The sequence below is a fragment of the Notolepis coatsorum genome (genome assembly GCF_963971535.1).
Source record: "Notolepis coatsorum genome assembly, chromosome: 1".
In the NCBI taxonomy this organism is placed as follows: Eukaryota; Metazoa; Chordata; class Actinopteri; order Aulopiformes; family Paralepididae; genus Notolepis; species Notolepis coatsorum.
The window spans coordinates 17,254,792-17,279,781 of record NC_140165.1 but is presented as its reverse complement, the minus strand read 5'-3'; the positions used below and the strand labels follow the sequence as shown (position 1 = coordinate 17,279,781).

The 24,990-nt window shown below is 48.4% G+C and overlaps 1 protein-coding gene across 2 annotated transcripts in view; it reads right to left on the bottom strand.

Annotated features, from left to right (window-relative positions):
• LOC311232763 (semaphorin-5B-like) overlaps nucleotides 1-24,990 on the bottom strand; it is a 145,712-nt gene that overhangs the window by 19,579 nt on the left and 101,143 nt on the right. For both annotated transcript variants that reach the window (XM_084319574.1, XM_084319575.1), the window contains exons 13-17: nucleotides 23,869-23,986; nucleotides 23,103-23,287; nucleotides 9,415-9,558; nucleotides 7,455-7,602; nucleotides 2,556-2,781 (exon numbers count right to left, since the gene is read on the bottom strand). In XM_084319574.1, coding sequence (XP_084175700.1) covers nucleotides 2,556-2,781; nucleotides 7,455-7,602; nucleotides 9,415-9,558; nucleotides 23,103-23,287; nucleotides 23,869-23,986 — 821 coding nt within the window. The remainder of the gene's footprint in view (nucleotides 1-2,555; nucleotides 2,782-7,454; nucleotides 7,603-9,414; nucleotides 9,559-23,102; nucleotides 23,288-23,868; nucleotides 23,987-24,990) is intronic.

The window sequence follows — 24,990 nt, the reverse complement described above, 5'->3', positions numbered from 1 at the left end:
GAGGCTCTAGATACTTCTAAGAGGGTACCCAGATGCTCTAGATACTTCTAAGAGGGAACCAGAGGTTCTAGATACTTCTAAGAGGGTACCCAGAGGCTCTAGATACTTCTAAGAGGGAACCAGAGCTTCTAGATACTTCTAAGAGGGTACCCAGAGGTTCTAGATACTTATAAGAGGGAACCAGAGGTTCCAGATACTTCTAAGAGGTACCCAGAGGCTCTAGATACTTCTAAGAGGGAACCAGAGGTTCTAGATACTTCTAAGAGGTACCCAGAGGCTCTAGATACTTCTAAGAGGGAACCAGAGGTTCTAGATACTTCTAAGAGGGTACCCAGAGGCTCTAGATACTTCTAAGAGGGAACCAGAGGTTCTAGATACTTCTAAGAGGGTACCCAGAGGCTCTAGATACTTCTAAGAGGGAACCAGAGGTTCTAGATACTTCTAAGAGGGTACCCAGAGGTTCTAGATACTTCTAAGAGGGTACCAGAGGTTCTAGATACTTCTAAGAGGTTTCTCATGGTCGCCTCATGGAGGCTTCTCTTCTACAGTACGCGTGTGGAAGCCCCATCATCCCAGGAATGGGAATAATAATAATACATCAAATTTGTATAGCACTTTTCCTAATGCTCAAAGACACTTTACAGAACAAAATAAACAATACAGTTTTAGTAAAGACAATTTTAAATAAAAAAAAAGTATATAAAAAAGGTGAGAGGGGAAGGAGTTCAAGGCTTGAAGGCAAAGGTAAAAAGGTAGGTTTTGAGGGCTTTTTTTAAATGATGAGAGGGTGTCTGGCATGACGACTATGGTTGGGCAGGGCGTTCCAGAGGGTGGGGGCAGCTGCAGCGAAGGCCCCGTCGCCCCAGGTCCCAGTCCTGATGGGATCCAGGAGGTTAGCATCTGCGGACCTGAGGCAGCGGGTAGGCGTGTGGTGGAGAAGCCAGGTTGTGGAGGGCTTTGAAGGTGACGAGTAGCCCTTATCTTTCTGGAGTAGAGGCCAACATTTCCCATTTTCAATAAGAGGCTTTATGCTTGAACCCATCAACCTAGTCTCACTCAATTTAATTATTGATAGAATGTGATGGTAGGCGGCAGAAGACAGATCCCAACAGGGACACACAGTGACTGGTGCAAATCACTGTTGCATGGATTGAACCGCTCTTTACACAAAGTGACAAGTGCATTTCAGCTGCGACCATTATAGGCAGAGTGAGTGTATTGTGAGTGAAATACTGTCTGACTGGCGCAGATGGACCCCGTCGCAGAAGGACACTCTTTGGCACAGGACAAGTTGTGACTCGAACCATGTAGCCTCATCATGTAGTCCCCTAACGATGTAACCTTGTTTCACCATAGTGGTCCCCTAACAAGTCAAGTCAAGAGTCACTTTATTGTCCCATCAGCAGGGTCTTTACACCCACACTGCAGCCACAGACACATACATATATACACATGACGCAACTGACTCCAAACAGAGGAGATACACAATATAAGAGATATACAAAAAAGTACCTGCACAGCAGGATGTCTGGCAACACCACATATATATAGTATAACCAAATATCGATTATCGAATATCGATAATATTACGACCACATATAGATTATTCTTTAATTGCCGGCCATTTATCTGGCGCTAAAAAGGTTGAACTGAAAACGGAATAAAGAAATCTTTAAACCCGTTTAGTCTAAAAAGCATGGAACTCTACAGCCCCCTATAGTTTGAATGGGTTTCCAACCAGTTTTTAGTTATTGTGGGGTATACAATTTTAGCGATAGGTTAGTCTTATAATGTTTTAAATGTATGTGTTTTGTGTTATTGTCGTGTTTTTGTTGTGGCCTAACAGCCCTGGGACCATGACGGAAATAAGGGTTTTACTCTCTCATGTTATCCTTTGGATCCTTGTTGTGTGTTTTTAATCCATCAATAAAATCAATCAATCAATCAAACCTCCTCCCAGAGTAACCTTGTTTCACCACAGTGGTCCCCTGTTAGACACTGGACGTTCCTGGAGCTGCTCCTTTCACCCTGGTGAACACCCAGCAGGGGCCTGGGGGCGGCTGCACCACATGCCAATAACAACCAAAGAGGAGGAACGGCAGAGATCTCCCTCAGCCACCTGTGCCGTTTGTTTAGATGGCTGGATTGATCTGTAACTAAACTCGGGAGCGACAGTGGCTCAGGAAGTAGAGCGGTTGTTTTGGTAATCCGGAGGTTCCCGGTTCGATTCCCACTCCTCCCCGGGCAGCGTGTCGAAGTTTGATTTGATTTGATTTGATTTTATTAGGGATCCCCATTAGCTGAGCAAGACACTTAACCCCCAATTGCTCCCGATGAGCAGGTTGGCACGTTGAATCGGTGTGTGAGTGAATGGGTAAAATGTGAGGAACAAATTGTAAAGCGCTTTGGATAAAAGTGCTATAAAAATGCAGCCATTAACCATCTGTAATTGTGTGTGTGTGTGTGTGTGTGTGTGTGTGTGTGTGTGTGTGTGTGTGTGTGTGTGTGTGTGTGTGTGTGTGTGTGTGTGTGTATCTGCCCCGCCCTCCACTCACGGTCGGTCTCGCAGGCCCCGGAGCCGTCGTTGGGGCAGACGCGGCTCTCCACCTTCCTCTTGCCCAGCTGCAGCTGGTGCGGGTCGGGGAGCAGCGCCCGGCAGGTGTAGCGGGACCTCTGCTCCTGGCGAGCCCCGTCCCGGCTGACGTTCACGGGCATCCAGGGGGTCCAGGGGGTGTTCCGGCGCACCTCGGGGCACGCCTCCAGGTTACACGCCTTGTACTCCTGGAATAGAATAGAATAGAAAATAAATACTTTAATCACCCCGAGGGAAATTTGACACTACAAATCGCTCACATTAAACATTTAGACATTTAGACAGAACAAAGTCACAAATAACTTAGAATAACAAAACAAATTGAATAAGAATAGAATAAAATATACAGTAAAAATATACAGAAGTCTACAGTAAGTGTAATATTGAACAGTGTTGTTTCAAAAGTAAGAGTCCAGGAAGATGGTAACTGTCACCCTGTGCTCAGTGAGGCACAGAGATGCGTTATAAAGTCTGATGGCTGTCGGAGTGAAGGACTTCCTGTGCCGTTCAGTGCTACATTTAGGGAGTGTGAGCCTAGCACTGAACATGCTCCTCCTGTCAGCCAAGTCTGTGTATAGTGGGTGGGAGGGGTTCTCCCTGATGGCCTGGATGGGGGGGGTTAAGGGGTGTTCCGACTGCCTCCAGCCAAGTAGTTTTATTAGGAGATAGCTGATAATGCGCCGCCCCCCTGGTTCATGACCACAGACGGAGGTGGTCTTGAAAGACAAGCGCGCAGTCGTTCAGTATTGACACTACTAAATGAGATGTCACGCTAAGATGTCATGTTCTACAGTAGGACTTACTACTATAATACCTAATAAAACAAGTCATTAGGATAATAGAATGTACTGTTGCTGGAATGATTAATTTTGCACGTATACACTATGTGTGTGTGTGTGTGTGTGTGTGTGTGTGTGTGTGTGTGTGTGTGTGTGTGTGTGTGTGTGTGTGTGTGTGTGTGCGTGTGTCTAAAACCAAGTGGCGCACCCACGTACGCGCCACTACGCATGTTCAAGATTCAAGATTCAAGATTCAAGAGTTTTAATTGTCACGGCATACAGGTATACAATGAAATGCGGCTGGTCTTGCCCGCGACGATGTGCAATACAGTGGTACAACATATAATAGAATCCAATAAAATACAGTGGTACAACATATTAATAGAATCCAATAAAACAGTGCAATAAACAGGTACATGGTGTGCCATCTCGGTATCTGTACATTAGTATTTACAGAGCATATAGGACATGCTAGTTAGCTTTAGTAGTGCAATACACTGTTCCTGATGTTATACTATTTTAAGTGGCCTTTCCTCTGGCCATAAGTGTGCGTGTGTGCGGCATGAGTGTTAAAGTGGCTGCTAGTGTGTGAGCGTGCTCAGCGTGCGTGTCGTGTATGTACTTGTGTGTGGATAGTTCAGTTTCTGTGTCTCTCGATGTTCATTGTTCAAGGCTCTGATGGCCTGGGGGAAGAAGCTTAGCCTAAGCCTCTCCGTCTTAGTCTCTAGAATTCGCAGGCGTCTGCCTGACCTCAGCAGCTGGAACAGGCTGTTATTGGGGTGGTGGGGGTCTTTCATTATCCTGCAGGCTCTGGATTTGCACCTCTTGTTGTATAGAGCCTGCAGGGGAGGTAGCGCAATACCCGTGGTACGCTCGGCTGAGCGCACCACACTCTGTAGGGCCTTCTTGTCCTGTGCCGTGCTGTTCCCATACCAGGCAGTGATGTTTCCGGTCAAGATGCTCTCTACAGCTCCTGAGTAGAAGGACTGAAGTATCTTCCCCGATACTCTGAACTTCCTTAACTGTCTCAGGTGGTAGAGGCGCTGCTTCGCTTTCTTTACTACTGTGCCTATGTGTGTTGACCATGTCAGGTCCTCTGAGATGTGGACCCCCAGGTACTTGAAGCTGCTCACCCTGTCCACGGTAGCCCCGTTAATCCTCAGTGGTGTGTGTGTCTCCCGCTGTCCTCTCCTATAATCCACGATCAGCTCCTTGGTTTTACCAATGTTCAGGAGCAGGCTGTTGTCCTGGCACCAACGTTCCAGTACCTCAACCTCCTCCCGGTAGGCCTTCTCGTCGTTGTCCGAGATCAGCCCCACCACCACCGTGTCGTCGGCGAACTTCACAATGGAGTTGGAGCTGAACTTGGCCACACAGTCGTGTGTGTAGAGTGAGTACAGCAGGGGGCTTAGAACACAGCCCTGGGGGGACCCGATGCTCAGGGTGATGGTGTTGGAGGTCTGACCCCCCACCCTGACCGCCTGGGGTCTTTCACTCAGAAAGTCCAGTACCCAGGCGCTCAGGGCGGAGCTCAGGCCTAGCTCGATCAGCTTGTCCACCAGTCTGGTGGGGACTATGGTGTTGAACGCTGAGCTGTAGTCAATGAACAACAGTCTCACATAGCCCCCCTTCTGACGGTCAAGGTGGGAGAGAGTGCTGTGCAGTACCTGGGAGACCGCGTCATCAGTGGACCTGTTTGTCCTGTATGCAAATTGCATAGGGTCCATATCACTGGGGAGAGAGGCACAAATGTGGTCCTTGACCAGCCTCTCGAAACATTTCATGACCACAGAGGTGAGTGCCACCGGTCTGTAATCATTTGGACATGTTGGGGAGGGTTTCTTCGGTACAGGGATGATGGTAGACATCTTGAAGCAGGCAGGGACTACTGACTCCGCCAGGGATTGATTAAATATGGCGGTGAACACCGGGGCAAGCTGGTTTGCACAGGACTTAAGTATGCGTCCTGTTATACCATCTGGGCCTGCAGCCTTCCTGGTGTTCACCTGCATAAATGCTCTTCTCACACTGTGTTCCGACAACGAGAGAGCGCCCCCGCCCCCCCGCGGTTGCCCCCCCCCCTCCACAACAGCCGGTGCGCCAGTGACGTCACTAGCCAGAGGGCTAGTGGCGACACTGTCTACACCGAACCGAGCGTAGAAGGAGTTGAGTTTGTCCGCTAGAGAGGCGTCGTCGCTCCCCATTGCGGGGGCGCTGACTTTGTAGTCAGTTATTGTCTTCAGTCCCCTCCACAAGCCTCTTGTGTCGTTTTGTGCCATTTGTGTCTCCAGTTTCTCAGCATATGTCCTCTTAGCAAGTTTAACAGCCTTGCGCAGAGTGTAGACTGAAGCCTTGTATTCTTCCATATTTCCTGACTCTCTGCCCAGGTTATAAGCCGTGGTGCGTGAGTTTAGGGCTGTTCTTATAGTGCTGTCCACCCAAGGTTTCTGGTTTGGGAAAACCCGCGCCGTCTTTGTGGGGACAATGCCGTCTGCCACTGTTGTTATGTAGCTTACAACGGTATCAGCATACTCGCTGACGTCACTGGCGCTTCCTTCAAACATGTCCCAGTCTGTATCCTTGAACGCGTCACGGAGCTCGGCCTCTGATTCGTCAGCCCACTTTTTTGTCTCACGTGACACGACGGCTTCGCGTGATCGCTGTTTGTATGCTGGGATTAAAAAGATGGAGTCGTGATCGCTCGCGCTTACAGAGCCCATCAGTGGCGGAGCCGCCACAGCCTTGTAGGCAGCTCTGAACGGGGTGTAGCAGTGGTCGAGTGTGTTCCCCCCTCTTGTGGAGCAGGCGATGTGCTGAAAAAAAGTCGGCATCACTTTTTTCAGGTTTGCCTGGTTGAAATCACCAGTCACTATCGTCGTGGCTTCCGGGTGCTTGATCTGCTGTTTGTTGATGTGGTCGTGTAATTCCCCCAGCGCTTTGCCGGTATTTGCCTGTGGATGAATATACACGACGGATAAAATGACCGCGGTAAACTCACGGGGTAGGTGATACGGGCGACACAGGATCTGGAGATGTTCCATATCTGGGGAGCATGAACTTGAGAGGACATGTACTTCCTTGGGATTAACCCAGAGATTGTTCGTGAGGATGCAGACTCCACCTCCGACGCTCTTCCCAGAGGCTGCCGTGCGATCTGCTCTCAGGACGGTGAAATTGTCCGATGGAGAGACGCTGTTGTCCGGCGTTGCTGGCTTGAGCCATGTCTCAGTGAAACACATGATATTAACGTCTCTCATCTCCCGTTGGAATCGTACCCTCGCTCTCAAGTCGTCCATCCTTCCCTCCAACGAACGTGCATTCGCCAGAAAGATGGATGGAATTGCTGGACGGTAAGCAGATCTTTTTAATCTAAGTCTGATACCGCCTCGTCTACCTCTATGTTTCTTTCTGCCGTTTCCTTTGTTGCCGTTCTCCCGCTTGATTTCTGTTAGCCCTTCTGGGCATAAAGTGTCTCCCAACTCCAATTTGAGTCCGGAGTTTAGGTCCATAAGTGTCTGGCGGTCGTATGACATACCCGCCAGTGATGATTTTATAAAAAAAGTCGAAAAAACAAACATAATAGCTAAAAATGTGCACAATCGTCGCGGAGCTAAACCAAAGGCGACTGACCGGGGTCGCGCCATAGTATGTTTTGCAATGTCTAGTGATATTTATGATAACGCTTCGCTTTAAATTGGATCTGAATCATTCAACACACAATGTTTGCTCACACAAAGGTAATGTATGATGGTGACATTACACTGCACCAGAAATAAAGGGTTGGTTGCCCTGAATAATAAAAGGTACACTTGATACTGACTCAAAGAATAAGCTCAGAATTACAATTTGTCTGTGTATGCTTGTTTAGAGGATTAAAAGTTAGGCTCTTGGTATTGCGATTCTAGTATTGGTGTTCATCCCCCCCCCCCCCTGTTATCGGCCTGATATCTGATACCAATTAAAATATCAACCCCATCCCTAGCTGTGACTAGGAGCCAGAAGGAAGCTCATCTGATACCAGTGAAAGTATCAGGCCCATCCCTAGCTGTGACTGGGAGCCAGAAGGAAGCTTGGCGGCGCACCATGGCACATCCGGGACAGCTGTTGCCGTTCTCACAGGTTCTGGTCCTGGAGTGGACCCCGCCTCCACACTCGGCACTGCATCGGACCCATGGACCCCACGCCGTCCAGAACACAGGCTGGGGACACAGGCTCTTCTCGTTACACAGCCTGGGGACAGACGAGGCGGACAGACAGAGAGACAGACAGACACATGAACGCACAAGAAAGTGAGACACATTCACATCCGTTATGTCTCGTAGAAAGTTAGGAGGCTTTACATCAGAGAGCTTTTCCGTGGCAAAGAGTCCCAGAAATATACACATTAAGCCACTGGACCTAGATTTTCTTTCCCATCTGAGAATATATTTGTATTTAGATGTGTTTTAGTGCAGAATTATACACCTGTTTATACTATAAGTGGAGAGATGGATAAAGTCAAGCCTACGATCATTAATTTTTTATTCCATTTTTGTTTGACAGGTCAATTAAGAACAAATTCTTATTTACATTGACGTCCTGGTGAGAGGACACAAGGACCTCCTGAAGGGTAACAGGGAAAGGGGACAATATAATAAAATTAAATAGAAAAGAGACACACGATACATACATCACAGAGGTAAGGGACATAATTAAAACACACAAACAACCAAATATATATACAAGGTATGATATAAGGTATGATGTAACAGACAGCAGAACAGACAGATTACAGTTAAAGGCTGGGTGACAGGGCTGTGTAAACAACTCCGCTATAGAGTCCTTAAAAGTAGTGAGGGCGATCAATTTGTCCATTGATCAACATTGTTATTCTTCTACATTTCCTCATGCTAACAACAAGTGAATGAAATTATATCGTTTCTCATTTTGCTGAGCACCTCCCTTCATTTTGGGAGCAAGGAGCTACCAGAGCAACCTGGCTAAATGAACGTCCCTCTCTCCTCTCCTCTCCTCTCCTCTCCTCTCCTCTCCTCTCCTCTCCTCTCCTCTCCTCTCCTCTCCTCTCCTCTCCTCTCCTCTCCTCTCCTCTCCTCTCCTCTCCTCCCCGCCCCTCTCTCTCTCTCCTCTCCTCTCCTCCCCGCCCCTCTCTCTCCTCTCCTCACCTCTTGTGAGGATTGGTCCGATTCCGCACGCTTCAAGGTACCAATTACCTTTGCGCACCTGAAGTGAGTTCTAATCAGCTCGGTGGAGCCCTTTATATACTCTGGTGTTCCTAACGTTCTGTGTCGGGTCGTTTTGGATTACCACTGGCTGCTGCTTGTTCCCTCCCGTGTTGTTCCTCGTCTGTTTCTCTCCAGGACGTCTATGGAAGTCGCCGCTGTTGCTTTGCTCTGCCATCCGTTGGATCTGTGCCTCGTTGCCCGCTTTGCGCAATTGCGCCTTGGTGAGTTTTGGAACGTATTTTTTGGATACTCTGTTTTCCTCGCATCTTCCTGACTCGGGACCTTTCCGTTTTTTGTGTGTTTGGGTAACACTGAAGATGTGCCGTTTTTGTTTGTACTGGACTCAGCTAAACTTGTGTGTTGGTAGACACTGAAGATTGTCACTTGTGTTTATACAGGACTCAGCTAAGGAGGACTGGACTGCCTTGTATTTTGTTCGCTTGTTGTTGACAACTCTCTCTGTTTCTCCCCGAGTGGATCTTCAAGTAGCTGCAGAGCCGCAGAGTCAGAGGCGCAACGCCACCGTGCCGTCTCTGTTCTGAGACGAGCTGCAGAGCCGCAGACAACTCTGCCAAGAACATTCCCCACTTGTACTTTTTGTTGTTTTTGCTATTCCCTGTTGTTGGAAATAAATACGCCCTGGTTTTTGGCTAACTCTGAACTACCTGTCTGTGCCGTGCTGTTGGGGTTGGTAACAAACCATAACACCTCCTCTCCTCTCCTCCCCGCCCCTTTCTCCTCCCCGCCCCTCTCTTCTCACCTCTCCTCCCGCCCCCCTCTCTCCTCACCTCTCCTCTCCTCCCCGCCCCTCTCTCCTCACCTCTCCTCACGGCCCTGTCCCACGCAGACGCGGCCTCCGTGGCGCGGCGAGGGGTTGTTGCAGGAGCGCTGCCGCACCTCGAAGCCCAGGCCGCAGCTGGTGCTGCAGTGGCCCCACGACGACCAGGGGGTCCAGCCGCCGCTCCTGAGAGCCAGAGAGACAGTGAGACTCAAACACACTTTACATTTACATTTAGTCATTTAGCTGACGCTTTTATCCAAAGCGACTTACAAGTTCTGTACGACAAGTCAGCAGGAAGGGTACAACTCTTTCAACTGAATAACAACGATCAAATGGTAAATGGCTGCATTTATATAGATCGTAAATGGCTGCATTTATATAGCGCTTTTATCCAAAGTGCTTTACAATTTGTTCCTCACATTTGACCCATTCACTCACACATTCACACACCGACGGCAGAGGCAACCGTGCAAGGTGCCAACCTGCACATCAGGAGCAATTAGGGGTTAAGTGTCTTGCTCAAGGACACTTCGACACTCTGCCCGGGAGGAGCAGGAGTTGAACCGGGAACCTCTGGATTACCAGACGACTGCTCTACCTCCTGAGCCACTGTCGGCCTTGAGCCAGAGAGACGGACAGTGATACTCAACACACATTAGAAGAAACATATAGTTGTTACCTTCAGATATTGTTACCATACTCGTTTCATCTATGTTTTATTATGCTAGTCTATGTTAGATTACTTGTCCGGCCATATTGGGCAGAATCTATAAATTCCTTGTAAGAAATATATATTCATTTAAATTTCAATCCTTTATACTCGAAAGGCAACTGAGGTTTCACTCATTTACAGTTATGTCGAGTGTACATACAGAAATGAGCAAAATAAAAACATGTAAAATCACACGGCATATAAAGTCTCAACAATAAGGCAACAGGGCGAGACAAAAAGCAAGGATAACAAACCAATTAAAACACGTACAACTTGACTGACAAAGGTTGGAGATCAAGGTTTTAAACTCTGCAACTGAGGAGAATATGTGGAGTCAGACCATATAAAACATCTCTATATGTCTTTTCCATATAATGGATGTTCACAATGTGTATACAGAAACACAAACATACACACACACACACACACACACACACACACACACACACACACACACACACACACTTATTATTATTTGTATTATTTTGCACAATCAAGGTGGGCATGGTATGTGACAAATAAATATCTTGAATGTTGAAAAAAAGATTAATTATAATATATATATAAACACTCACACACACACACACACTCACACACACAAAGTGTTCTGTGTCCATACATCAAATTGACTCAATCGTAAACTATCTGAATGACCCCCCCCCCCCCCCCGCGACACCATCTCTGCCCGAGATCTGCTCTTCCAACCTCCAAGACACACAAGAGGAGTTGGGAAACGATCCAACCTAAAGAACCCCATAAAACACTCCTCAATTTGCCTGAGTGCCTTTGTCTAATGGGGGAGTTGTGTGTGTGTGGGGGGGGGGGGGCTCCCGCTTCTCTAATTCAATTGGCGCTTCCTGTAAAAAGACACAATTCAATCCCGACTCCTCCGCCTCGCCCCCCAGAGTAGACGGGGAGTGGATTAAGGAGGAGCGAGAGCCGCGCGCGCGGAGCCTCTCTAATTTCCCCAGCCACACGCCCAGGCAGCACCCGTGTTTCCAGCAGAGTCTTAAATAAAGTTCTCTGCGTGTTGTATTCTGGCTTCACCACCTCTCTCATTATCTCACTCACTCATACACACACAGACACTCACTCGCTAACTCACTGACTCATACACACACACACACACACACACTCACTCACTCACTCACTCACGCATTCACTCACTCTTGCATACACTCACTCGCTAACTCACTCACTCTTTCATACTCACTCATTCATAGTTTCATACTCACACATTCACTCACTATCATACACACTCACTCACGTTTTCATACTCACTCACTCACTCTTTCATACTGACTCACTCTTTCATACTCACTCACTTTTTCATACACACTCACTCACTCTTTCATACTCACTCACTCTTTCATACTCACTCACTCACTCTTTCATACTCACTCACTTTTTCATACACACTCACTCACTCTTTCATACTCACTCACTCACTCTTTTTTTTATCCACTTTTTCTCCTCTTTTTCTATTTTTCTCCCATCCCAATTCCAGTGTGCCAATTCTCCCTCCCCTGTCTTGAACGTTGCTCACATATGCCCCCCACTGGCCGGTTGTAGGGAGGATAGAAGCCGTGCATCACGTGTCCCCTCTGATACACGAGGAGGCAGCCTGTCACATCTTTTCACCTGCCAGGGCGAACTCACACTACCCCGCCATTTCCTGTCTCTGCTGTGCAGGTGTCCCCAACCGACCTATAGGAGTCGCTGTCCACAACGTCCAGATTACCACCCATCGACTTCCACCCGCTGACTCTGCCAATTGAGTTAGTATGACGGCTGGCCCAAGCCGGAGGCAACACCGACAGCCGGAGTCGAACCCGGTGTCTCTGGCGTTGGTGACGAGCGCAATGTCCGCTGCGCCACCCAGCCGCCTACTCACTCACTCTTTCATACTCACTCACTCACGCATGCACTGACTCACCATGGCACCATAAAACGTCACATACACGTTTGGGAGTGTTCTGTGCCGGACAACTTTTTTTGTTCCTACTCCACAACGCCACCATCAGGCCAAACCAACAGCAAAAAAAAAGGTTCTCTTTTCCAATTTTCTCCTACAAAGTTGGCACAATATCCACAAGATGTTCTCCATGAATTGAACAACAAACACATCAAGCCAGATCACAGTATACCACCATCACTATTACTACTGTCTGATTGAATCCTGCCACTCACTACTGTTCACTACTACGTTATCACTATTACCATTACTACTTTTCCCTTTGTTGTATGTTCTATTATTATTACCACTGCCTATCCTACCTGTACCCCCCCCCCCCCCCCCATGATGCTATGACACTTGAATGTCCCCAAGGGGATTAACCCTTTCACTACCACAATACCAAAGGGTTAGCCCTTTCACTGCGACAATACAGAAGGTTAACCCTTAAAACTGCCATTTTGTTTAGTTAAGTTCAAGTTCAAGTTCAAGTTCAAGTTCTTTAATAGTTGTCATACAGAAGTACAGAATACTTTCATACAAAATGCTTCTTACTGTTACGCTCCAGAGACTGTGCTAGACAAGATAGTATCAAATAACATAATAACATAATATAGCATGAATTTAGAAGAAGAAAATGAGGTCACAGTTGTTCGGTATAGACATATGTACAATGTTCTGAGTTACCATATAATATACAATACACAATACTATGCAGTGTACTAATGTACAGTACTATCTAGTGCAAAGCAGAAATGGGATGAGGTACAATTTTAGGTACAATTTACAGTAAGGTGTACGAGTTGTAGTGCAATCCTTCATCCATAAATATAAAGTGTGGGGAGTGGGTGCTACAGTGTGTTTGTTTAAAGTGGGTGTGTGCTATAAAGTGTGTGTAGTGGGTGCTACACTACAGTGTGTTTGTTTAAAGTGAGTGTGTGCGTGTGGATGTGTGTGCTATGTGTGTTTGGTGGTTGTTGTTGTGTAGTGTTCATTCATTGTTCGTTTAGCAGCCTGATGGCCTGGGGATAGAAGCTACTTCTGAGTCTTTCTGTGCTCGCCTTGAGACTCCTGTATCGCTTGCCTGACGGCAGCAGTTCAAAGAGGCAGTTGTTCGGGTGGCTCGAGTCCTTAATAATTCTCTTAGCCTTCCCCTTGCAACGCTTGTAGTAAATGTTCTGGAGGGTGGGGAGCCCCCCTCCAATTGTGCGTTCGGCTGAACGTGTCACTCTTTGTAGTCTGCTTTGGTCTTTTGCAGTGCTATTCCCAAACCAGGAGGTGATGTTGCCGGTCAAGATGCTCTCTATTGTACATGAGTAGAAGTTCTTAAGGATCTTCTGGCTGACTTGGAACTTCCTTAGGCGCCTGAGGAAGTAGAGGCGTTGTCGTGCCTTCTTCACCACACTGTTAATGTGTATGGTCCATGTCAAGTCCTCGGATATGTGGGCTCCGAGGTACTTGAAGCTGTTGACTCTCTCAACCGGTGCCCCGTCGATGCTGAGGGGGCTGTAGTCCTTGACCCCCGACCTCCTGAAGTCCACAATCATCTCCTTTGTTTTGCTGACGTTCAGGGAGAGGCTGTTTTCCTGGCACCATCCCGCCAGGACCTTGACCTCTTCCAGGTAGGCCCTCTCGTCGTTGGCAGAGATCAGGCCCACCACCACTGTGTCGTCAGCAAATTTGACGATTGTATTGCTACTCCGCTGAGCCACACAGTCGTGTGTGTACAGGGAGTAGAGGAGGGGACTCAGAACACAGCCCTGGGGGGCCCCTATGTTGAGGGTGATGGATGAGGAGGTGCAGTTGCCTGCTCTCACCACCTGGGGTCTGCCAGTCAGGAAGTCCAAGACCCACTGGCAGAGGTTAAGTGCCCCATTAAGGAACTGTTTCCTGTTTAAAAGCAGCAGTTGTTTTGTTAAGTGACCCATTAAGGGCCTGTCTCCTGTTTAAAAGCAGCAGCTCAGTCTTTGTTGAAATCACTTTGTACACACTCACTGAGAAACATTGCTTTATACTGAAACCTAGGGTAAGCCATTTTAAGTTATTAGTGAAATCTTAAAACTGAGACTTCAGGAACCAGCTGACTTGATTAAAGGGGCATGTTTAAAACAGCCATTTTGTTTTGTTAAGTGCCCCATTAAGGGCCAGGTGTTAGACAGCAGTAATTAGTGATTTAAAGCAGGGATGTCCCGATCCGATTTTTTTTTCCTAATAGTTTTTTTTTAATTTATTTTTTTATTCAACAAACATGACCATGTTCACGTCTTAAACTCATACTGAGGCCTTAGTTTTGGTTTTAAATTGCATATCATCATTCATTTATTTATTGTCACACACAGCAGAAGAATTTTGCCAAAACAAACCAATAGTATCCAGCTGCAGAACGGCAGACCAGCCACACTCTCGGACCCAAATTAAAAAAAAATGTTATTATAATTCTTTTTCCCCAATTTCTCACATTACATTCACCCTGAATGTTGACGTTATCCAGGTGAAAAGTTAACTTCATAAATCATTTGATGTATAATTAAATCAAAGGAAATGCATTTGGGTCCGAGAGTGTGGCTGGTCTGCCGTTCTGCAGCTGGATACTATTGGTTTGTTTTGGCTAAATTCTTCTGCTCTGTGTGACAATAAATAAATGAATGATGATATGCAATTTAAAACCAAAATTAATGCCTCAGTATGAGTTTAAGACGTGAACATGGTCATGTTTGTTGAATTAAAAAAAAAAGTTAAAAAAATAAAAATAAAATAAATTTTTTATTTTTTTTTGATCGGATCGGGAAATATCAGTATCGGTAGATACTCAAAATCAAAAAAACGTGATCGGGACATCCCGAATTTAAAGGCTTGCTGGCTTAGCGTCAGCGAAGCGTCGAGAAACGAAGAGGAGTTTTGCTGGAGTTCTACGCCGAGGGATCCACCTAGTGCTAAATACACCATAATCCTACCATAATCCTATCTTTCACTCCACTCTGAAACATTTTCCTTTCCCTCCCACTCTGCTATTTCTCTACTACCTCACTTCCACCCTACTCCCTTCACCGTTCTCCCTGCCACTCTTGACACCACAATGTGTCTCATACCTATATCCACAATCTGCTCCTCCAGAACAGATTCAACCCACCCACGGCAGTTTGCTAGCAACCCGGCTAATCTCTCCTACCCTCCTACAGCCACTAATACACCTGTCACAGTACGGGGAGGCTTATGGAATTGTCAATCAGCAGTAAAAAAAAAAAGCTGACTTCCTTACTGCCTACGCCCATAGTCAAAATCTGCAGCTCCTGGCTCTAACTGAGACATGGATAACCCCCAATAACTCATCAACACCTGCAGCCTTATCTACAAACTATAACTTCACTCACACACCTCGACCTTCGAGACGGGGTGGAGGCACTGGCCTCATGACATCTCCTTCATGGGCTACAAACTTAACACCACTCCCAGAACTGTCACTCTCCTCTCTCGAATATCATGCAATATCTGTCTCTAATCCTTTCAATCTCACCATTGTTACACTCTATCGCCCTCCAGGTCCGCTTGATCACTTCCCAGATGAGCTGGACATGCTTCTAAGCTCCTTACCAGAGGATGGTACCTATCTCCTTCTATTGGGCGACTTCAACCTGCCTGACTCATCTCAGTCGGTCACATTGGTCTCCCTCCTACAATCCTTTGACCTGACTCCCACTGCCATGCCTCCCACCCACAAAGCAGGCAACTCCTTGGATCTCGCATTTTCCCGTAACTCCAGCATCATTAACACCACGGTAACTCCCCTACATGTATCTGACCATTCCTTCATATCCTTCTCACTAACTCTCATGCTTAACCGAAAGGTCTTCGCCCCAACTCAAACCGTCGCACTCCGACGCAACCTGCCCTCCCTATCCCCCTCCACCCTCTCCTCTGACATACTATCCGCTCTACCTTTGAGTGACTCCTTCTCTGCTCTCCCCACAGAGATGGCAACCTCCACCCTCCTCTCAGCCCTTGCAACCTCCTTCGACAAGCTCTGTCCCTTCGTTGAGAAACCTGCCCGCCGTTCCCGACCCAGTCCATGGCTGACAGATGCAGTGAGAGAACAAAGACAGGTCCTGAGAGCGGCTGAGAGGAAGTATAGAAAGTCTATACAGCACTGCTGACATCAACACATATCACAACCTCTTGTTAACATTCTCCAAAACCATTACTAATGCCAAAGCTTCTTTCTTTCACCATAGGACCAAGGCCTCTGCCAAGAACCTTCACAAACTGCATGCTACCATGTCATCCCCCCTCACTCCCCCCCACCCCCCCCTCCCTCATCTTTCTCTGCCGAAGACTTTGCGATCTTCTTTGAGGAAAAAGTGAAGAACATCCGCAGCTCCTTCTCCCTACCCATTCCAAATACTGAATCGAGAACCTCATCCTTCACTAGGTCATCTTTCTCTCCCATTACAGAAGCAGAGACCCTGACACTGGTAACGTTGAACCGTCCGACTACATGCCAGCTTGACCAGCTACCCTCCCCACTCCTCCAGACCATAGCACCAGACATCCTCCCATTCCTGACTGCAACCATCACCTCCTCACTCAACTCAGGGGTGGTCCCCACCTCCCTAAAACAAGCCAGAGTCACGCCGCTCATAAAAAAGAAAAACCTGAACCCCACCATCATAGGCAACTATCGTCCTGTCTCTCTTCTCTCCTTCCTTTCTAAAACACTTGAACGTGCTGTATCCAACCAACTTACTGAATATCTCTTACAGAATTACCTCCTAGACCCTTATCAGTCTGGCTTCCGGACTGGCCACTCCACAGAAACGGCCCTCATTGCGGTCACAGGGGGACTTCACTTAGCAAAAGCGAAAGGCCTCTCCTCTGTCCTGATTCTCCTAGATCTATCTGCAGCCTTCGACACAGTCAACCATCAGATCCTCCTTGCGGCCCTCGCAGGAATTGGAGTGGTTGATTCTGCGCTGACATGGCTGACATCATACCTCAATGACCGCTCCTACCAAGTGTCATGGAGAGGGACCCTGTCGGCCACCCACCCCCTGCGGACGGGTGTCCCCCTAGGACCCCTTCTCTTCTCCCTCTACACTAAATCACTGGGTAACATTATCACGTCTCATGGCTTCTCGTATCATTGTTATGCCGATGATACTCAACTCTTCCTCTCCTTCCCTCCCTCAGATATCCACGTCTCTGAGCGGATCTCTGCCTGTCTGTCTGACATCTCCGCCTGGATGACGACCAACCACCTCAAACTGAACCTAAGCTAAAGAGAACTGCTCCACCTGCCGGCCAAATCCTCCCCCCTGACCGACCTCTCCATCACAGTCGAGAATGCAGCTGTGACCGCGTCCCCGACCGCCAAGAACCTTGGTGTTGTCCTCAACGACCAGTTGAACTTCTCTGCTCACATCGCAGCGACAACCAGAACCTGCAGATTCCTCCTGAGAAATGTCAGAAGGATCCGCCCGTTCCTGACAAAAGAAGCCACCCAACTCCTCGTCCAATCAACAGTCATCTCCCGCCTCGACTACTGCAACGCACTGCTAGCTGGCCTCCCGGCCACTGCCACCAAGCCTCTTCAACTCATTCAGAACGCAGCGGCCCGCCTGATCTCAAACCTACCGAAGTCGGCCCATGTCACCCCACTTCTTAGGGACCTGCACTGGCTCCCCATTGCTGCACGAATCCGCTTCAAGGCCCTCGACCTAGCATACCGTGCGGCAAAGGGAACTGCTCCCGCCTACCTCCGGTCAATGGTCTCTAACTACACACCCTCAAGACCCCTACGCTCTGCATCTTCTGGCCGCCTCAGACCTACTCCTATCCAAGCTCCGGGAGGGTCATCAAAGAGAAGTCGCCTATTCTCACTCCTTGCCCCACAATGGTGGAATGAACTACCCACCCCAGTTAGGACACCGAAACCCATCCAATCTTTCGCCGTCGACTAAAGACTCACTTCTTCAACCATTATCTGAAATAAAAAAATTTAAAAAATTTAAAAAATCTAACCCTAACTAACCTTACTGTCATGCACTTGTCCTAATAAACTAACCTACACTTTGATGAACATTGTTACTCAGCTGATAGAGTTGTGCCCTTCCTGATGACTTGTCGTACAGAACTTCTAAGTCGCTTTGGATAAAAGCGTCAGCTAAATGACTAAATGTAAATGTAGTGTGGTAGTGAAAGGTTAACCGTCTGTAGTGTGGTAGTTGTGATTATGTGGCTGTTGGTGTGTTCGACCTCACCATTCCTATTCCTGCCCTCTAGGGGGAGGGCGAGCACTTCTTAAGGTGACAGCTCAGCCCGCTTCCGGGTTCGTTGTTATGGCAATAAAGATAGCTGCATCCATCGTATGTAGTCCCTGTCAACAGCGTCTCCGGTGTGATTAATATGCTACCATTGGACGGGGTCACATATATAATAAATGGCGACGAGTACGGTTCATCCAGTGACGGCACTGGTTGAAAAGAATCCACGCTGACGTTTGTTTGATGACGGAACGAGTGGAAGAGGAATCTACACTGACGCCGGTTAGCGAAGGGGCTAACGTCGGCGGATCTGCCGCGGGACAATCACACAGAGGGATGGCTGGTATCATCGGGCATATCGTGGCTTTTGATGAATCGACGGAGCAGTGGCCAACTTATGTGGAACGGTTTGAACATTTTGTGGCTGCAAATGACATTTCCGATGAGAAGAGGCTTCCGGTGTTTTTGAGTTTAATAGGGGCAACAACATACGGGTTACTGCGCAGTTTGATTGCTCCGGATAAACCGGGGGATATAACTTATACTCAGACTGTACAAGCATTGCAAAGCCATTTTTCTCCCAAGCCCATTGTGATTGCGGAAAGATTCTGTTTCCATAAACGACATCAATCAGAGGGGGAGACAATAGCCCAGTATATTGCGGATTTGAAGAAGCTGTCGGAGCACTGCGAGTTTGGCACGTACCTGTCAGACGCGTTACGGGACCGGTTCGTATGTGGTCTTCTCAGCGAGTCCATACAGAAGAGACTATTGACCGAGAATGCTCTCACCTATCACAGAGCGGTGGAAATAGCCGTTGCTATGGAAACGGTGGCGAGGGAGGCACAACAGCTCAGCAGCTCTGTAAAAGTGAATGCGATGTCTCTCTCATCTACACCTGGAAGAAAATGCACCCGGTGTGGGAGGACAAATCATGTGGAGAGTGGCTGTTTCTTCAAGGACCAGGCCTGTCACCGTTGCGGTAAGAAAGGCCATATTGCACGTACATGCAGAGAGAGCAAGCAGGAAAATAAAGCAGCAAGTGACACAAGATGGGAGCAAAGAGACAGAGGGGGGATTAACACAAGATGGGAGCAAAGAGACAGAGGGGGAGAAAGGTCGAAAAGGCGGATAAATAAGATGAACACCAGGGGGATGCAGAGTGATACAGGGTCTGATTCAGACGGGGAATTAGCCCTGCACAGGGTGGATGCAGCAGGTGATGTGTCTCAGCAGGGCGGTTCAGCCTCATCAGTGATTTGGGTTAGGCCAAAAGTGGAGGGGCAAATGATTGACATGGAGCTTGACACGGGGGCAGCCGTTTCACTGATATCAGAGAAATTGTATAGTGAAAAGTTCAGTCATATTCGCCTGCGCCACACCCACATTCTGCTGAAAACATATACAGGTGAAGTGATCGCGCCAGTGGGGGTGGTAAAGGTGAAGGTTCAAATGAACAGAGACCAAGCACGGCTCCCACTATATGTGGTGAAAGGCGATGCACCCCCCTTGTTCGGCCGTGAGTGGCTGAGAAGAGTGAGACTGGACTGGAGAGCCATAAAAACTGTTAGATCTGGACAACGCATGCAGGGGAACACGCTGGAAGCAGTGTTAAAGGGGCATGCCAATGTATTTAAGGATGAACTGGGGACATTGAAGGGCTTTGAAGTAGCTCTGACACTCAAGCCCGAACATCAGCCGAAGTTCTGTCAGGCCCGGGTGGTTCCCTATGCACTTAGGCCAAAGGTGGACGCTGAGCTAGAGCGCCTGCAACGGCTAAATGTAATTTCGCCTGTGCAGTTCAGTGAATGGGCGACCCCCATTGTGCCTATCATTAAGAAGAATGACAGTGTGCGCATCTGCGGGGATTTTAAAGTGACGGTGAACCCGGCCCTCTGTGCTGAACATTATCCAATACCCCGGATAGAGGATATGTTTGCTTCGCTAGCGGGGGGGCAGCGGTTCAGCAAGCTGGATCTGGCTCACGCATACTTGCAGGTGCCGGTGCAGGAGAGTTCACGCAAATATCTCACCATCACAACGCACAAGGGGATGTTCTGCTATAACCGACTGCCTTTCGGCATAACGTCAGCGCCCTCTATCTTTCAGCGTATTATGGATCAAGTCCTCCAGGGGCTTCCCAATGTGCACTGCTTTTTGGATGACATATTGGTAACTGGGTGTAATGATGCAGAGCACCTGAAGAATCTGGAGGGGGTGCTGGGTCGATTGGAGAAGTTTGGTCTCAGGGCGCAGCGAGGGAAATGTGAGTTTTTCAAGGACTCACTGGAATACCTGGGACATTATATTGACGCCACGGGCCTTCATAAATCCCCAGAAAAGCTCAGGGCGATTGCTGAGGCCCCAGCCCCGACAAATGTGGGCCAGCTGCGCTCCTTCCTGGGATTAATTAATTATTATGGTCGGTTTGTTCAGGACATGGCAACGACACTCAGCCCCCTTCACGCGTTACTACATAAGGGGACACCATGGAAATGGTCACAGGAGTGTGGGAAGGCTTTCTGCTCAGCTAAGGATCAACTGCTCTCGGAGAGGGTGTTGACACATTACAATCCCCAACTGCCAATCATACTGGCGTGTGACGCCTCGCCCTATGGCGTGGGCGCGGTGATTTCGCATGTGATGCCGGGAGGTCAAGAGAGGCCCATAGCGTTTGCCTCCAGGACATTGAGTAAAGCGGAGCAAAATTATGCTCAGATTGAGAGGGAGGCCCTGGGGATCATATTTGGCGTGCGCAAGTTCCACGCCTATCTGTACGGGCGCCATTTTACCCTGCTCACAGACCACAGGCCCCTGACTACAATATTGAGCCCCAGTAAAGCTATCCCATCGATGGCGGCTGCTAGACTGCAGCGATGGGCCCTAATATTAGCTGCTCACAACTACACGATTCAGTACAGGGGGGCGGCGGACCATGGCAATGCGGAAGGCCTCTCACGCCTGCCACTGCCGGTTGAGCATAAGGACAAACCAGATTCAGTGGATACGGTACTGATACATCACCTTGAATCGCTGCCAGTATGCAGCACTGACATTCGTAAGGAAACGAGGTATGATCCAGTACTCGCTCAGGTGATGGACATGTGTTTGTCAGGACACTTCCCTGTGGCGCAAGGGCAGGACAGTGCACTGACTCCCTATTACACAAGAAAAGATGAACTCTCAGTGGTACAGGGGTGTTTGTTGTGGGGAAATCGGGTGATTGTGCCTCCAAAATTGAGACCCCAATTACTACAGGAGCTGCATGCAGGCCACCCGGGAGTAGTTAAGATGAAAGGTGTGGCTCGTAGTTACATCTGGTGGCCGGGGATTGACGCTCAAATAGAACAACAGGCCAGAGTGTGTCAGTCGTGTCAGCGCAACCAGAAATCTCCCGGTCTCTCCCCACTTCACTCCTGGCCGTGGCCAGGCACTCCGTGGCAGAGGATACATGTGGACTTTGCAGGGCCCTTTGAGGGTCATATGTTTATGGTGGTGGTGGATGCTCACTCCAAGTGGCCAGAAGTGAAGCTGATGGGCTCCACCACAACCGCTAAGACTATTCAAGTACTGCAGGGGTTGTTTAGTCGCCATGGATTGCCAGAAGTTCTGGTGAGCGACAATGGGCCGCAGTTTACTTCATATGAGTTTGCGTCTTTCCTCAAGGGAAATGGAGTGAAGCACATGCGCTCTGCTCCTTTTCACCCGGCCACGAACGGTCAAGCGGAGCGCTTTGTACAGACACTAAAACGCTCATTGAAAGCGTCTCGAGGAGCGACGACAGTGCAGCACAGACTGGATTCGTTTCTGCTCAGCTACAGAAATGCTCCCCACGCCACGACTAATGAGTCTCCGGCGGTGCTTTTCCTTCGCCGCCGACTCCGCTCCCGCCTTGACCTTCTCAAACCCAGTGTGGCAGCGGTGGTGGATCAAGCTCAGACAGTCCAGCAGGATCGCAGAGCCCGGTTCGCCAGAGACAAGGACTTTGCATCGGGAGACCCGGTGCTGGTCCGTGATTATAGACGGGGGGAGGATAAGTGGATGCCAGGGGTGGTGGTCTCCCAGGAGGGGCCAGTGTTCTACACAGTCGGGGTAGGCTCGGGGCATTGGAAACGCCACACAGAACAGATGCGGGCCTGTGACCCGATGCTACTCACTTCAGGGGAGCCTATACCACCAGCCCCATTGGCACAAACTACGACAGCCATTATGCCAGATCCAGTGACCGGTTCCCCAGCGGGCGGACAGGAGTCCTCCCTAACCGGTCCCTCAGTCACGCACACTGAGGCAGCGGACTTAGAGCCAACCAGAACATCTACAGAGACTAGTAGGAGGTACCCGGTGAGGGTAACTAAGCCTCCTGATCGTCTCACATATTGAGCGGGACGTTCTGACAGTCTCAGTTGGACTATGGGGGTTATTGCACTATTGTTTTGTGGTGTTATATTAGAAGGGGTCATTCAGGGGCACTTTATCACCATATTAGGTACTGGGTTTGGAAGTGGGGACAGCGATACGATTAAGTGGGGAGGAGTGTGATGTATGTGGCTGTTGGTGTGTTCGACCTCACCATTCCTATTCCTGCCCTCTAGGGGGAGGGCGAGCACTTCTTAAGGTGACAGCTCAGCCCGCTTCCGGGTTCGTTGTTATGGCAATAAAGATAGCTGCATCCATCGTATGTAGTCCCTGTCAACAGCGTCTCCAGTGTGATTAATAGGCTACCATTGTACGGGGTCACATATATAATAGTAGTGAACATAAGGGACCACTTGACTTGACGCATCTGTAGGAAGAGAGAGCGTACCTGGAGCAGTTGGCCACCTGCATGGTGGGGCCCTTACAGGCGGCCCCCCCACACTGGGCCACGGGGCTAGTGCAGGAGCGCGAGCGGCACACGCAGCTGCTGCTGGAGCCCTCCCCGTCGTCATGGCTACAGGGTCGCCACAGCGCCCAGGGGGCGAAGCCGCCATCTTGCGTCAGGTTCCTGATCTGTGGAGAGGATGTGTGTTGGGTTCATGGGGACAGATAGAGGACGTTCTGAACAGTGGACTTCACGCTCGAACGAGAAAGTTACAAACAAATCTTTGTGTGACTCCCAAATGAAGCTGTTAACCAGTTTACTCAATTCAGGTGTACGAGAACACGCTTCCCGTTTAAGAATGAGTGATGTTCTTCATTCAGGGGAGAACATTTTGGCTAGTTGGCTAGTTTCACATGTTCAGGCATCCAGAGGAAGAACATAGTTACATACACTTTCGATCATGAGGTCCAGTGTTTTTAGAGAGGCACAATGAATTAATAATCCTGTGTGTGAGTGAAAGAGAGAGAGACAGAGAGAGAGACAGAGACAGAGACAGAGACAAAGACAGAGACAGAGAGAGAGAAAAAGAGAGAGAGAAACAGAGAGAAAGAAACAGAGAGAGAGAAACAGAGAGAGAGAAACAGAGAGAGAGCAAGAGAAACAGAGAGGGACACACACACTGGTCATGGATATATACAGTATGTGTGTGTGTGTCTCTGTCTCTGCGTGTGTCTCTGTGTGTGTGTGTGTGTGTGTGTGTGTCTCTTACGGGGCACTCTGTGATGTTCTGGCTCCACTGGCTCATGTTGGAGCTGTCCTCGATGGTGGTGCAGCGCTTCTGCTTGCTGTCCCAGCCGCAGTAGGGGTCCCGCGCTCCCAGGCACTGCCTGCACCCAACCCACCAACACCCCAGAACACAACGATCAGTCCGCTGCTCTGAAGGAGGATGCTGTGGTAATGCTGAGAGGGTAACATCAAGAGACACTAACAAACTGAACAAGCTTTTGTTCAGTTTGATAACTGGCTGTATGTACCTCATCCCATTTCTGCTTTGCACTAGATAGTACTGTACATTAGTACACTGCATAGTATTGTGTATTGTATATTATATGGTAACTCAGAACATTGTACATATGTCTATACCGAACACTGTGACCTCATTTTCTTCTTCTAAATTCATGCTATATTATGTTATTATGTTATTTGATACTATCTTGTCTAGCACAGTCTCTGGAGCGTAACAGTAAGAAGCATTTTGTATGAAAGTATTCTGTACTTCTGTATGACAACTATTAAAGAACTTGAACTTGAACTTGTATGTACTAAGGCCGGGCCGTTAACGCATTTACCGGGCTAAGTTAACGGCAGACTATTATCGTGCGATAAAAGAATTGCCGCTGTTAATCTATTCGCAAAATTGGGTCTGGGAGCCAATTACATTAGCTGATGTACACCTGGTCGAATTACTCTGTGTGTGCGTAGAACTCCTGTGTGCGGAGACATGTTGTGGCCGTGTTTGTTTACACACTGCTACTACACTCGCGTCGCCAATAAACAGACATTGCGTGGGTCTGAGAGAAGAATCAAGCATCGGAAATACATTTGGACTGCAGTATTCTGTTGTGGATGGTTAAAACCTTTGTTTACATATTGTGGTGTGGATTAAAACGTTTGTTTCTGGACCAGTTTTCTGCCTGGCTCAAATCAAGCTGGCAGGCTCGTTCAGAACACAGCTACAACCTCCACCACAAGTATCTGTAAATCAAATAAAATAAAATAAAATTTATTTGTAAGGCCCGACAACACACGTTATTGTCCCCATGGGCTGGACACGTCTTCTTTAAACAAGTCAAGAAGAAACATAACAATAAGTCAAGAACAAAACCAGAAC